This window comes from Columba livia, chromosome 1 (assembly GCF_036013475.1).
Source record: "Columba livia isolate bColLiv1 breed racing homer chromosome 1, bColLiv1.pat.W.v2, whole genome shotgun sequence".
In the NCBI taxonomy this organism is placed as follows: domain Eukaryota; kingdom Metazoa; phylum Chordata; class Aves; order Columbiformes; family Columbidae; genus Columba; species Columba livia.
In genome coordinates this window covers 125,386,489-125,401,818 of record NC_088602.1, presented here as the reverse complement: position 1 = coordinate 125,401,818, position 15,330 = coordinate 125,386,489, and the positions used below count along the sequence as shown (strand labels likewise).

Sequence of the window (15,330 nt, the reverse complement as noted above, 5' to 3'; positions counted from 1 at the left end):
GGAAGCTCATTGATGCCGTGCTCTGAGCACAACTACCTCAGTAACAGATGAGCTTTTGCTGTGTAATTTTGCCTTTGCTTAGAAGCTGTTTCATGGTGGCACATTTTTCCTCTTACAGGAGAGTAAGTAGAGAGAGATGTTGACTTTCAGGGAAGACTTTGGTGTTTATTCACAAATATACCACTGATGGGAGCAGACCACTGCCTCCAGAGCTTTGGAGAACTCACATGTACATGTTTCCTGAGTTCACATCTTCACAGGAAATCTGTAGGTACTTAAGGAGGGGGTGGAAGGTGAGTAACAGAAGTTTTGGCTGTTTATTTTTCACATTCCCTAGAACCCAGTAGTTAAATGCACCCATCTTCTGCTTCTAGTTGTAAAGGATGCCAGAAGCTAAAACACCAGTGGCACGTACCACTGTGCTCTCCTCTTGTTAAGGGCAGTAGTGGCTGGGAAACAAACAAAGATACACGTAGCTGAAAAGAATATCCTTCCACTACCAGGGAAGAGCATCAGAGAATGAAATGCAAATACTACTGGTTTTGGTTACTGACAGTATGGTGAAACACCAGTCAGGTCCCACCATCACATGAAAGATGATCACTTTGGTCTGAGGCTCTGGCTGACTGTCACCAGTACCATGTCACTCCCGGCACTGTTCACTAGAGTTGAATAAGGTGGGACCCAGCAACTCATTCTAGGCACAATCCACATTTAGTTTCTTTTAAAGAGACAATATAGGACCTCAGTTTAAAAGGTTGCACTTTATTCAAGTGTATGGAGATACTTTGTTATTTGCACTTAGAAAAACCCTTGATCTCTAGACATTTGGATTTTGTCTTTTATTTTCTGAGAGGAAAAAACATTACCATTAGTGAAACTAGGTCCCATGGGGAAGGGTTTGTGTGTTGTTGGATTTGACATGTTGGGTTAAGCATCTCTTTGCTGCAGCTACGCTTGTTTTGCTTTTAGCTCCTGTTGATACCTATAAGGAGGGGAGAAAAAAACCACAGAATAGAGCACCAGTTACAATAACAGTGTCTTCCTAACAATCTCTTCAGCAGAGGAGGTTTAAAGTTACAACAGACTTGAGGATGGAAACTTGGCAGAGGTTAGTTTAGTTCATGTAATAAGTTCCAAATTAGTTGTTAATTTTTCCTCGTTCCTGGCCAGTAGTGAAGCCAGAGAACTCCAAATTTTCCCTCAAGAAATGATTTAAAAAAAACCCGAAAAACTACTCTGCTTAAGGACCCCTTGATCTAGCTGGAACTGACATGATTTAACACTGTAAGCTGCCAGAAGTGCAAAGCTTAGGAGGAGGGGAAAGTCTAGGCTGTTTGTCAGTCAGACCTACAGCTTTTAAAGAATTACTTAGACCCAGAAACTACAGCTTACATAGGGCATTTCTTAAAACCTGCTCTAGCTATACTGAAAATGATGTGGTTAGTTTTCCAGTTGAGTAGGAATGAAGGTCTAAATAACAACATCGCGAAAAAGTTCTGCAATGTTTAATTGTTCAGTTCCTTTTGCCTGTTGCACTGACATTGAGACTGGTAAGATTTAGAAATTCCTGTTTAAGATGAGATGGTGTGAATGCTTATTTACAGTATATAGAGTAGCCCTTCTTAATACATACCTCCATATTCGGAAGAGTTGAGAGGCACCAGCACAGCCGACAAAAAAATTCACAGCAAAGAGACCCCAGTTTTTAGGAATAATAACTAGGGAGTACCTTGACCAAATAAAGCCTGTTGAATGAAAGGGAAAGTTGAAAGATGTTAAGTCTTTAAAGTGAAATATTCAGACATTCCTCTAAGTTTAGAGACAGAATCATGGCCCAGTTTAAGTAAACAACTCTTTAAACTTCACGTTAGACAACTGCTTTTCTTATAACTAGCCATTTTTCCACTTAAAAGCACATTAAGTGCCAGTGGGAGAGCTATGGGTATGTATTGCATTTTTCTATAATAACTAGACAATGAAGTGATTCATAGTCTTAGTATCAAACAAAGATTCTCTGTACCCTACAGCTGTCTAGACCTTAATTCACCAGCACGGTTGCAGGGTAGTGGCATTTTGCTGTAGTATATCCAGCTTGCTGCACCATCTTAGATATTACAGAACCCACCAGTCAAGAAAGGTCTACATATAATGCAAAATGCACAGCACTGTGTCAGATGTCAAAATAAAATCCAGAGAGGAAGAAGGTGGCAGCTGTAATTTCGATTTTTCAGCTTTAGCTGCCACAAGTCCTACCACTGACAAGATCTGTTGGAACACCTTGAATACAAAATATTGGTTCTGCCAGCGTGAAAATTCACACAAGACAGCAGTGCAGCAGTCCATGTACCACTGCTTCAAAGTTCTTTTAACACATGGAAATTCTTTTTAGATAGGTTAGTGTAATTACCCTACCATCATTTAATCCTTAAAATCTGTTCTAAAAAAGTCACTATATCCTGGACTGATTTCAAAATTACTTGACCTAAAGCAAAACAGGTCACTTAGTGGAATGAGTGGTATCATTGTAACTTAAGAGATGAAACTCATAGCCTAACTCATAACAGCTTGCTATGGACAATTCCAAATTAAGACACATGTAGAAAACTGTATGTAATCACAGAACTCTTACAGATTTACTAACAAGTATGTCTGTTCTGGAATTATCATTCAACAGTAATAGTGAGAGCTAGGACATTATAGTTAAGCCTTTTCTCTAGAAGTGGATTAGTACTGATGGAGAATTCGGAAAGAAGCGTACACAGTTTTAGAGAGGCTGTGTAAAAGTATGGAGTAACTTTGGCTTTACCTGTTGCTGTTAGTACTGCAGACTGTGATGTGCTGAGCTTTTCTGCTGGTCTGGTCATATCAGCCATTCCAGCACATACCAAACCCTGTAAAAGAAAAATTCAGTGAGCACCAGCCCAGTACCAGGACCTCCTGCAACAGATCAAATATCTTACAGGGGAAAGCTGCTTCATAGCTCAGTCCTTATTCTGTATGTGTTATGCAGGAGATGGGATGCATTATATGAGCAGAGATAGACTCTTGGAGACACCATCCACTTGTAGTCTATCGTGGCAGGAATAAGAATAAGTTATAGGAATAAGTTATGAGGAAGCAACTGGCTTGCAGTAAAATCCCAGGTGGTGGCAATTTTGCATTAGTTTAAGAACAAGGTTCATTTAACCACAGCTGCTTAAGAAAGCAGCTGAAACACAAATTGGTTTTCATGCAACAAATATAAGGTTATCTAAATAAGGCCCTTCTTTCTAAAACTCAGGATAAGATACTACTGGTACAGACGTAGGTGTGACATCATATAGTCTTCACTCAGATTCATCTAAGGTAAAAGTAATTCTTTAATTTCAGTGAAAGCAGAAAAATTACAGGTGAAGTGAGGAATAGCTTGGCTGATCTACTTGACATTACTAGCAACATGCTGCTTGATTTGTTTTGTTGTTGTATTGCCCTCTACTGGAAATACAATTTCATGTTCATGTTGTAGGAGTTCAGAAAACAAACCAACCCAAAAGTTCACAAATAAGAGTACTAACACTTTTAATTCTTTGACTGCCACTAAGGACTCCTATGGCTCCAATCATGAAAACAGTTTTCAAGGGTAGAGACTTCTGTGTGGTGCCTCACTTAGGGGATTGATTTTGCTGCAGTGGTGCCATGGAGGTACAGACTCTCAGTGCGCTTGGGTAACTGCAGTAAATGCGCCTTTGCATGTAGGGGCAAAAGTCATTTTTGCTTCTTGGTGAAGAACTTCACTGTGAGCTTACAGAAGCCTTCCTGAATGTTCACAAAAGAAAAAACATCTGTGTATAAGCTGTTTTGATACTGCAGCAGTCGACACCAGCCTGCTCAGAAGAGTTGCCCTGTATGCTCAGACTCAAGAGCGTGTTGCCTGGGAGAACCTCAGAGAAAGAGGAAGGTTAACCACAATTACTACAGCTCTAGTTTAGACTGACAAAGAAACAAAGCTGCAGCTTAGAGCATAATGTGTTGACTGGCCTTTAAAAAGTTGGGGTTCACAATGACACACTTATGAACCAGCTGACACTAGGAAGAGCAGGTTATATCCTTGCTTGTTATCAAACAAGGAGATTAAATAGCTTTATGATTTTAGATTTTTTTTTTATCTGTACCAATACAACAACTAGGATGAATACAGTAAGTTAGGCGGAGACATATAGTACTATTTCACCTGTGCACAAACATAGCCAAGGGTTGTAACCAAGTGGGAAGCAGAACATTGCAGGAAGCAGAGAGCTCCCAAGACCTGAAATGGCAGTTGGCTTTTTTCTTTTGTTTTCTCAAGATTACCTTGCACTTTGACATGCTTTAACCTGCCTTCAAACTATGAGGCTTAGGAATTGGCTTCCTTAAGATACTCTAAAAATTAATCAATCTCGGACGAAATACATGCTTTAAGAGTTTTGAATTATAATCCAGCTCACGCCTACCTCGAGCAATAGTAAAGTGTTTCACAAGAGAAAACTTTTGTGAAATTTTCAGCTAAAAATACAGTTTTTCCATAAAGCATTTTTCCCCTATTTTATCCCCTGCATTTTGTGCTGTATGTTATTAAGGATAATTTTGTTCTTCCCCACGTATTAAAAATCAGAGCCTTGGTATCTTTCGGTAGGCTCAGAGATCTGCTGGGAAACTCCTGCTTGCGCCATGAGTTGCTGCAGATTGGCCTCTGACATCCATATTATACTTACCCATTTCATAATAGGTGCCCAGAAAAACACCGTTTTGGGACCTGAGGGAGGAGGAGGAGAAAAAAATAGTTAAGTTATTCAGTGAGGTGTGGCTCTTGTAATACTCACAGTAAGTTGTTGTGTTTTGTTTTGTTTTTTCGTTTGGTTGGTTGTTTTTTGTTTTTAAATAATGAATTCTGCCTGTAAGCACAGTTTCTATCACTGTACAAGCTCTTTCACCTCATACTTATAGTTCATCAACTCAGTGCATCAACCTTCAGCTGTGTAATCAGTCAACCCATTTCTGCAGTATATGAGTAGAGTTTTGTACTTTGATTTTTAAGGAAACAAGGATACTTGTTAGAGCAGGCAAAATACCTTTATAATGAAAAGAGTTAGGATGAGAGCTAGGAATACAGAAGACAGTTTCTATATCATGATTAAGAGTTACTCTACAGACAGACTAACTGAATCAGTATTTAAAATCTTTATGAACTGAATCTTGCAAATTAAAATCCCCAAATATTTTATTACTGGTACTGTAACAAATCAGTCCCTCTTTCCTGTCCCAAATCACAGCCCATCTCTTGATGCTACAGAAGACATGCTGCACAGCAGCATTGGACTGCTGAAGAGAAAGTACAAATTGCAGATATAAGTACTGGTAAATGTCACAAGGAAAGTGTCCTCATTCACTGCTAATCTGCACCTCTGAATAGCCATGTCTTTCTAAAACAATGCTTCCTACCCAATCAACCCTACACCCCAATATGCAAAGGAGGATTATTGGGAAAGAGGACAAAATCTATAGAAGGACGGGAGAAAAGTCAATGGAATGGGATCTGGGGGAAAAACATCTCTTGCAATCACATATATCTTACAGTGGTCCTAAAATGGCAACTGGTTGGTTAAAACAAAGTACTGTAATGCCACACTACAATGTGCAGGCTGCCAACCATGCCAGAAATCATTAATCTAGGACTAACACCTGAAGTTTTAAAAGAGAGACAGCTATCCAAAGTATCAACTCACTGCACTGGGAGACAGTCACGAAACCGGTTGCAGTTTCATCAAAACACATTTTTAGGTCTCGCTAGGACACTGCTCAGCATTCTGATAACATGCAAGATGAAGCCTGAAGCCAACTTTTCACTGTAATACGTTACATATTATGAGTAAAGTTCTTAAATATAAATTATAAATGCTAGGACTTTGGTTGCTTGCTTTTTATGTGAGCTGATTTTTCTGTAACAATTCAGCCTTAAAAAGACCTTGCAGTATTCCCTATTTTAAGCACCCTCAAGTTTAAAACTATGACTTAGGAAAAATTAACCATCAGGTTTCTAGAGCAAGCACCTGTGAAGCAACTCATAATTTGGGGGTAAGATTGTTACAAGTATCTGTCACCTGAAAGCCAACTCAACCCTAGGAAGGGGCAGGACAGCTGCAACACAGAAAGCAACAAAAACTGGCTTGGCAGCTTTGCATAAAGCCCTCTTGGACCCACACTGCCTGTGATAGTGATCAAGTTTCAAAGTATTGTTAATGACTACTAGCACATTACTTTTTGCTTGCATAACTGAATGTTTCTACCTACACTTTTTTTTGTTAGGATGCCTGGGGTTGTGCAGCCACTGAAACTAATACTGTTGAATAAACACAGCTCAATATTCATCCTTTAAAGAGATAAATTTCAGTTGCTGTTCTCTTAGGTAGCTACTTAGTATTTCAGCATCAGGCTGCAAATAACAACTTTTGATGAATCAGTTTTGCAGAAATCCCACAGAAGTAGCTTTAATGACTACCATGTGTTTTCTTTTAAAACACAAATTAAGATTTGGAGTACTGGAGAATGTGGGGCAAGTATAAATAATTAAATTGACATTCCCTAAACAACTAGTAAAGTTTTCAAGAGCACTGACATGAATTTTTATTAATAATAGACAACTTGATAATCTAGAACTGCTGGCTACAAAACTAAGAAACACTTGAAAACTGGTAAGATACCAAGCCAAGCTTGTTTCAGGGAAAGACTGTCCAACACCCGAGGCAGAACACCTCTCCTGGAGGAATGCCAGGAAGTGCCCAGCCAGGGCGAGCTCTTCCCAGATCCTGACACCCAGAACTTTTCAAGGATGAATTTGACAGCAGCACATCAGAGCAGGGACATACCAGAAGCTAATCTGGATATTAAGTGTATGACCAGTTTATAGAATTTATGGTTTCTGTTAAATGTAAGAAGTCTTTGTCCCAGAGAGCTTAGTTTAATCATGCAAAGTGAACAAAAGATGCCAAAGGAGAGGGAGTACAAGCTCAGCCCACACTTCCCTGTGGCTGCCAAGAGCCATGTTCCCTGCTCTCTGGCAGCCTGAGGAGTTGGTGTCTGTACCCCAGGCCCTTTGTTGTCCTCCAGCAGCCTCATTCTGTGCAACGACAGCCAAAGAAACAGCTTTTCAGACCAGGCATCAATTATTTTACTGGAAGCTTTCTTTGGGCCAGAAAAGAAGTAAGCATTTGTTCTTAATTTCTTACAAGTGATTTATAATTTCATTATGACAGTCATACTCCTAAATTAGACTAGAAACTTAAATATGACCAGAAATAAAATGTGAGCATTAAATTTCTAACCTACTTGTTTTGCAGTCTGAGTGACATCTATTGCATAACTTTCTCACAGACCTACCTTTAAGACATTCAAGGCTGAAACAGAAGTGGCAGAGGTTCAGTTTTGATACCTTCTTGCTCTGTAGCTTTTCTCACTTGCACCATCAGTACAGATTATGGCAGATATATATGTATATACACATACATACACACACAGAGTTCCCAAAAAAATCATTTTTTTAAAATAAATTTCAACATTATGGTGGTGAACAAAAGTGGCCCACAGGCAGTTCTGTGAAGTGCAAAGCACTACAAGACAACCTCCAGAGCTTTTTTCCATTAGTTCTATGGTTCTGATGAAGAATGTGCTTGAAATGTTCCCAGTGCTTGCGATGCCTTGTATTCAATAAAAGCAATTGCAAACTGCCACATTTCACACAGGATGAATGTGGCACACAAAGGCTTGGCACCTTTACTGACTCTTTATACATAAAAGTTACATTCATGTTAAATATATATATATTTGTCTAGTGAATGCAGTACTAATGAGACATTTTGATACTTGCATTTTTCACTCTAATTGTGATTTCTTTAAAGCAACAACTTTCAAGAGATGACCATTAGATGAGGATGGAGCAACTGACTAAAAACTAAAGTCCATTTTCACAGTGTATATTCCAGGTAGGTGAAGAGTCAAGGATGCACATCACACTGAAACAAAACAGCAGGAACAGCAGCCCATGGAATTTGGACTTAATCACACTCTCTTTTTAACTACCCTATGCAATTTGTTTACATGACAAACATCACCTAAATGGCCCTGAAGCAGATCATTTTACAAGAGGTTTCTCCCTAATTACACACACAAAAAAACCCATGTTTGCTCAAGTAAAGGTACCCTTTAGGTCAGGTAAGGGTAGCTCAATTCAGAGAAACTCGAGCCCTTCCTTTCCCACAGGAGCCTTTCAGCTACAAGAGTGGATTCATAAAGGGCATGAGTTGTGTTCAGTAGAAGCACTGGATTTGGCAGAAAGAAAAAAAATAAAGCAAACAGCAGCTTGACATAACCAGAGCATACTTAACAAACAGAAATTCTTGCAGCACTGCCCCTGTTTTTTCAGTACATTCACTTGAAAGAAGTGATTGCTGAATCCTTCAGGCCCCTTTGGAAATCATGGCATCCCCTGGTTCAGGGTCAGGCGGCCCAGCCGCCCCCCTGGATTCAAACCGTGGAGTAACGCGACAGTGACACTCGAATCGTGCATCGCAGGAGACAGGACTAACAAGTAGCAGCAAGTTTTCCCTTAACCAGGAGCCCACTCTTTGGCAGTTTTCCCCGTGTCACAATCACAGCGACAGAGCTGCGACCCCGATTCCACCTTTCCCTCCTGCCCCCGGCGGGACCCGCCTCTTCCTCCGCGCACCAAGGTGACCCCTCAGCCCCCACCTCACGCGGAGGCGGCGCGGCCCGGTAGCCGTTGGGCCGCCGTTGGAGGAGACGACGCGTTACCTGCCGCGTGGTTGTAAAAGGGCCGGAGCCGCTCCGGTAGCATGAGCTCGATGCGGTCGAGCAGGCGGTGGTAGGCGGCGCGGAGGCCCCCGCCGGCAACTGCCATGTTGAGGTGGCGAGGGGGACGCGGGGTCCGGGCAGCTGTGGCGGCGGGTCGGCGAACGAGGGGGTGCTGGTACCTCTGTCCCTCCGCGACCCGCCGTCCTTCCACCGCCCCCAGCAAGCCCTGCCTAACTGTCACCTCCGTGCCGGGGGGCGGAGGGCCTCTCCCTGCGCGCTGATTGGCGGGATCTGTACGAGGCGGGGCGGGGCGGCGGGGTTCGCGCAGCGCTATTGGTTAAGGAGGCCTGTCCCGACGTCGTGAGGAGAGCTGGCGCCAGCACGCTGGGAGGAAGTATCCCGGCCGTTTTCGGGAAGGGCACGAGCGCCCGGCTCAGAGATGGCCGCCGGCGCCGCTTCACTCTCACGTTTAAGATGGCCGGCGCGGGAAACCACGAGCTGTGACTCCGCTCCCGAACCCAAGATGGCCACATCGTGGCTTCATCACTTGGCTCGAGAGCCGGTCTAGCCGACGCGTTAACGTCATCCGTCAATTCCACGCCGCACCCTCCCTAGTCGGTGAGGGGCGGGGTTCTCCGGGGCGTCCGTTACCGGCTCGCGCGAGACGCCTGTTGGTCTCGGAGCGCTGCGCCCCCTCCCTCGCGGCGGGGGCGGGGCGCCGCGGGGGGGCGGGGCGCCCATGCACGGAGGCGGGGCGCGGAGCCGCCGCTGGCCGCGCTGCCGCTCGCTCACCGTCGGCTCCTCGGCGCGAGGCGGGCGCGAAGGTTCGCCGCGCGCGCCGGCCGGCCAGTTTCCATGGTGATCGCGCGGAGCGGCCGGTACCCGCGGAGCGCCCGACAGCCCTCCCTTCCCGCTCCGCGCCCCTTCCGCGCGGGACCATGTCCCGCGGGCACTGCCCACACCTGCTGTGGGACGTGCGGAAGCGGAGCCTGGGGCTGGAGGAGCCCGGCCTGCTGCGGAGGCACTACCTGGGTAAGGGCGGGGGCCGCGGCGGGGGGCGGGCGTCGTTGAGCCGTTCTTAGCCCCCCGCTTCCCCACAAGGAGAAGAGGGGGCCGGGCGCCCCCCTCTCCTCGCGGCGGGGCGGGGCAGGTGACAGCGGATTCTCCCCCTCCTCCCCTTTCCCTTGTGGGGCACGGGCGGGGGGCTGCCGGGCTGTCCCGGCGCTGAGCCCCGTTCCCCCGCCCCGGAGCTGCCGGTTCGTTCTGCTTCCCCTCGGCCGGGCTGTCCCGCAGCGGCGGCGGCTGGCGGCTCCGAAGTTTCCTGTGCCCCGCGTGGGGCGGCCACCCGCCTTCCCGCTCCCAGCCCTCCGCGCCCGCGGGGGTCCGGGGCACGGCGGGGCCCCCCCGGCTACTTCCATGCGCAGCCTCCGCTGCCCGGGGCCCTCGGCCGCCCCTCTCTGCGCGAAAAAACTGTTGCATGAGGGAGAGCCAGCGGGGAAGTTGGGCGGCGGCGGATCGCTGCGGCTCAAAATAGACCAGGAGCCGTGGTTTATGCCCCGGGCTGAACAGGCTCCGGATTTACCGGCCCTGAGGCTCGGAAGGTTGTTCACAGAGCACGTAAATGCTGGGATAATGGCGCGGTTGTTCTCCGGGCTTTGAGGTGTTTCCTGGGGTTTGAAAGACGAATGCTGGGCAGAGGCGCTTGAACGTGTTCGGTGCCGGCTGGTTTCGTCTTTGTGTTCACAAATGATCTGCAGCGATCGGGGGGGCGGTTCTCTAAATACGCTTCAGCTTCTTGCTGCTGTCTCTTTCAAACGATAATCTGGTTATTTTCACTTTCTAAGTGCCGTAAGTTAAAAATACTGTTAGTTTCAGTTTACGAGGCTTCACGGTGATTTCTTCCGTGTAAAAGATCTATTGATACTCTTTGTAATGGCGCAGGTTGCACGTCTCTGTGTCTCCTTCTTCCCAAAAATATTAGAAAAAAATATTTGTTCACATGTTTTTGGAGGTGTGGCGGTCGGTTGCATATATTATAGAATGCATATATCATACTGACACTTTTTTTGGAGGGGTGATTGCTAGGGAAGACAGCTTATTGGTTGCAAACACTTTCCTTTGTGCTTGTGTGTCAAAATAATTCTGCTTTTGAGTCGAAATGTTGAGTACTTGAGATAGAACTTATTCACAGCATTGTGAAAAGTGTATCTTACTGTACTTCCTAAGCATTTCTGAGGTGGTTGGTATTTGTTTTCGTTTGGTTTCCTGGTGGAATTTAAGGTGGCGTATCACATTACCATGCTTAACTCTAGTTTTCTAACTGTGGTCCCTGAGCACTCAGTAATCCAGAAAGGTAATTGAGAAAAGTGAGGCCGTTCCCTATAGGTTTCCACTTATTATAAAGAGGGTGTGTATGTGTGTATAGCACTTACATGCACGTAAGTCCTTTGGAAAAAAATTTTGAGGTCCTAAAATTAAAAAAGGTTGAACGCTAATGGTCTAACTGGTTTTTACTTTTGTTACCCCTTGACAGCTGTGCTGGGCCAAATCTTAGCTGAGGGTTGTCCTAATTTATAGTGATCAAGCATGGATATCCTTCTGACTAGATCCTTAAGGAATTTGTTTATTTATTTATTTATTGATGGCTCCAGTTGGAGTGGAAAAGCTCAATGTTAAAAATAGGACTGTCATGTGTAGATTTTTAAGAGGCTCCATAAGACCTTTTGGGCTTGTTTTTACATTATTATGTCTCTGACAACTGAAGAATTAAAATTTGATCAATAGAAATCATCCTTCTGGATTTATTAATATCTCTTCTCTGGACACTGCTCCCATAAGGTGTGCATAGCTTCAGTTAAAAACAAAAACCTTCTGGTGGCTAGGTTAAGGTCTCATATTTAATATTTTTTTATTTAACCTAAACATGTTCAGTAGGTTCGTAGCATTGAGAAAGTCGGACCTGGGAGAGGCTTCCCACTGAATTAATGTTAAGATCTGCATTAATGGTGGTAAAATTTGCTCAGTCCTTACTGACTTCTGCTTTTAGCAGAAGGAGTTAGTACATGGTGTTCTTGTCCTGTAGAGCCATCATACTTGTATTCAAAATGGCATTTATGGCCTTAATAGACACACTAATTTTGCTGCTAGTCAGGTGTGATTGCGTGTGTGCAGATTTACCAGATGACAGGCCTGTTGTTGTGCCTTTTTATGTGCAGTTTATATGCAGTGTATATGTGGGTCTTTTCTCTCTCAAACTTCAGCATTTCTATGTAGGAGCTTTGTTGTTTGGACACAGATTGAGATCACAGTGTAGTCAGACGGGTAACGTTGGTTGTTGGTCATTGCTAATCTTGTCTGAATGGGAAGTAGGGTTTCTTACTGGTTTTATACTGTTTCAACAGTCTGACAGAACAAGTCAAACATTTAATTTTGATTTAGTATTCAGAGCCTCGAGGCATTGCCTGTGTGCATTTTTTTACCAGTACAAAATACTGTAGGTTATATGTATCATCATTGTCTGCTGCTCTTTTTCAGCCAGCGAATCAAAGGAGAAACCTGATAGCAAGTCCATAACTAACAATGCATTTCACAATGGGTTGGAAGGAAGATGTGTACATATGAATGATACTTGCATAGTGAACTGTTCATTTGGTTAGTGTTATGCTACAATGTAAATATGGGGAATATTGAAGGCGTCTGTATATTGAAGGAAGACATCTGAGAACTAACTAGTGTTTCCTATTTACTCTCTGTTTTCCCTTCATGTGAACTGGGAATCAAATGGCACTCTATTTATAGCCTCTTTCAGCTTTTGAAAACAGCTGCTCCAGGAAGGATCTGTGCGTCGTACTGTACCTTTCCATGCAGATAGTCCACTCCTGGAATTTCTGTTCTTGCAAAACTCTATCTGATTTTGCAACATGTCTAAATAGTTGCTCTGAAACCTAGTCAGTTCTGGACAGTGTTCCAGAGGAAAGTCTCCTGGAGACAGGGCAATATGTACGTATGTGGGACGTGTCCTTCAGATGTTATCGTTTGGTAAGAATTCCTGCTGTGATGGTAGAGGGAAAATGTGTGTCTTATCAATGTATCTGTTAGCTACCTTTTCTTCAACATTTGTAGGCTCTTCAGTCTCAATTTCAAACAGTGCTTATGTCTGAAGTCTCCAGAGAAACTCAAGCCTTGGGAAAGCTGTCAGTAACAATCTTCAGTAGAGTGTGGGCATCATCCTAGACTAATGCTGATAGGAGGAGTCCTGCTGCTGGATCAGGGATGGAAACTGAGTTTCAGGCTACTTTCAGTCACTAACAACACCACAGTGCTTTTACACTGAAAAACATAGGTAGTAAACTGCAGTATCCCATTTAAATTCTGCTTTGAAACTGGCAAATGTAATTATTCAGTCATGATACTTTCCCAAGAATTCCCAAATCTTCGTTGCAATTTTGTGTCATTGGAACAATATTGCGATGTCTAATGAACGTGTCGGTTCTGATGCCAGGTAAAGTGTTCTGTGCCATCACAGTAAAGGCCTCTGTCTGGACAAAGTATAGCATATAATAATTTTACTAGAGAAATAGCAGTGTGAGTTTCTTGCAAGAAAGAAGTGAGTTCGTAATTCCCGTGAAGTATTTGAGGTGATGAGTTTATTTTCTTTCCTGTGAAGGGCTGTGACTCTGAGGATGGCTCTGTATGGCCAGGAAGAAGACTGAAGACTTCCCCCCCACCCCTTATTTCTACTGGCATAGCAAGTTATCCAGAGAAAGTCTGTTAGTCTAAAATAGTTTGCAAAGAAGGAACTGATTCAATATCAGAATAAGTCAGTTCTCACCTAATCTCTGATATCCTTGTTCAAATAATGTTTTCTGACATCATCTTTCCCTGTGATATGAAACTTTTAAGCTTACCAGATTTCTTAGAAATAGTGTTGTGATGCTGTCTTCTGAGCTTCCCCTCACCTCTCTTTAAAAACTGTTTCATATTTTCCTAACTTTTTCTCGTGCTGTTTTTTAAGATTTGGCAAAGGTTTGAAATTCATAAATTAAGTGTAAGGAAACAAGTAGCTAGGTTCATTGTGGTCAAATTTTTTGAAGTTTCATCAGCTATTGCTACAAAGAGAACTGTAAATATATTATGATGTAGGTAGGGAGAACGTACTAAACTAATCATGTGTCAGTAGCTTGCCCTCTCTACCGAGATGAACCATAGTAAAACCAAAACTAATTGTGGTTTTGAAGTAAGTTAATGGCCCTGTTCATAGGTATCCTGAAAAACAGGATAAGCAGGAATAGCTGCTATGTGTACGGACAACCGATTAGTTTTGATATTGACTGTGTTACATTCATTACCTGGTTGGTTTATAAAACTAGTAGTAGCTCATTGTAGATAGAATTGGGTATTGCTGTTGTTGAACATTTAGGTCTTCCCAAAATATATTGCCCAGGGTGGGAGAGTGAAACTAATTTCTTAAAATACTGGAAATTTTCATTCTTTCTCTTGCTTTTTCTTGGACAAACAAACAAACAAATGAAAATCAGCAGAGATGGAAGCTTGACCATTACAGAAGGCAACTAGGAAGAGATGTGTTATTTCCCCCAATTTTTGCTGCAGCTATATTTTGACACATGGTGTCTTAGTCCCTGGAAATAATGCAGAGTAAGAATGGTCAAACAGATTTAAAATTATAAGCTTTGTGACTGGCATTTTTCCAGACTTTGCAATAGTCACAGAATATTTAATCAGCCTTTTTTCTTTAATTCTTTACATAGTACTTTTTACATAGTACTCTTTACATAGTACTTGTGATGTTTAGTTATTTTTAGGTGCACTCTTACACTTCATGTCCTAAACCTCTGGCATTAATTTTATTTTCCAGCATGAATTAGAAACATGGCATCTGTCACAGCTAAAACCCAGAACTGGTAGAGGTGGTTTATTTTGTTTTTCTTTCTATGAGGCTAACAAATTAACTGCTGCTTGAAAAGGGACCATTATTAATTTACCTGGTTGTCTGATTCTGAGGACAGAAGTGATTGACTGCCATTTTAATGTAAACAGTGTGGCTTCCTGATGTGCAGCATGAAAACTGCCCAGAAAAACACTTCTGTAGTGATATATTATGGCACACACCAAATGCTTTGTGAAACTTAGACTAACCAAAGATTTTAGAAAGATGCAGTTGAACTCTCCAAATTTGTTTCATTAATGATGTTTTTTGAATAATAGAAATGGGCAGAGTCAGAATTGAAGTTCACAGTGTAATGAATGAATTAAAGGAAAATACATCTTTGGAACGAAGCCAAACATCTTTAATGTGCTCAATGTAATATGTCAGGCAGGAAATTTGGTATAGTTGATAGATTTTTTCGGTGTCTGTATATTATAGAAAAGGGTAAGACATGTAAGAGCACTGTAGAAAAATAGTGTTACTTTTTAACTGTAAAAAACACAGGAGGGTACAGTGATCAGCTGTTGCCTTAAGCTGGATATCTCTGTTTTTGTTTT

The 15,330-nt window shown here is 42.9% G+C and overlaps 2 protein-coding genes across 14 annotated transcripts in view; one reads left to right on the top strand and one right to left on the bottom strand.

Moving 5' to 3' along the window:
- Positions 1 to 745: 745 nt before the first annotated feature.
- MPC2 (mitochondrial pyruvate carrier 2) lies at positions 746 to 9,105 on the bottom strand. The gene is made up of 5 exons (XM_065076867.1): positions 8,827 to 9,105; positions 4,734 to 4,774; positions 2,810 to 2,894; positions 1,637 to 1,748; positions 746 to 985 (listed from the first exon to the last, which is right to left on the bottom strand). The coding sequence occupies exons 1-5, from the start codon at positions 8,930 to 8,932 to the stop codon at positions 952 to 954; spliced, it is 378 nt and encodes a 125-aa protein (XP_064932939.1). The 5' UTR covers positions 8,933 to 9,105; the 3' UTR covers positions 746 to 951.
- A 435-nt stretch (positions 9,106 to 9,540) lies between these two features.
- Positions 9,541 to 15,330, top strand: part of DCAF6 (DDB1 and CUL4 associated factor 6) — a 93,386-nt gene continuing 87,596 nt past the window's right edge. For 4 of the 13 annotated variants that reach the window (XM_065076786.1, XM_065076778.1, XM_065076751.1 and 1 more), the window contains exon 1: positions 9,546 to 9,858. In XM_065076786.1, the coding sequence (XP_064932858.1) occupies positions 9,765 to 9,858 (94 nt within the window). In that variant the 5' untranslated portion in view covers positions 9,546 to 9,764. Of the gene's footprint in view, positions 9,859 to 10,310; positions 10,428 to 15,330 lie in introns of those variants that run through there. The other 9 variants (XM_065076758.1, XM_065076745.1, XM_065076736.1 and 6 more) reach the window with 6 other exon arrangements.

Excerpts from the sequence above, each read along its gene's own strand:
- MPC2 (XM_065076867.1), bottom strand. The coding sequence starts at position 8,932 with ATGGCAGTTGCCGGCGGGGGCCTCCGCGCCGCCTACCACCGCCTGCTC. Across the intron at positions 2,895-4,733 it reads GGGCACCTATTATGAAATGG|GGTTTGGTATGTGCTGGAAT; the intron begins GTAAGTATAATA and ends TTTCTTTTACAG. Across the intron at positions 1,749-2,809 it reads TGCAGTACTAACAGCAACAG|GCTTTATTTGGTCAAGGTAC; the intron begins GTAAAGCCAAAG and ends TTCATTCAACAG.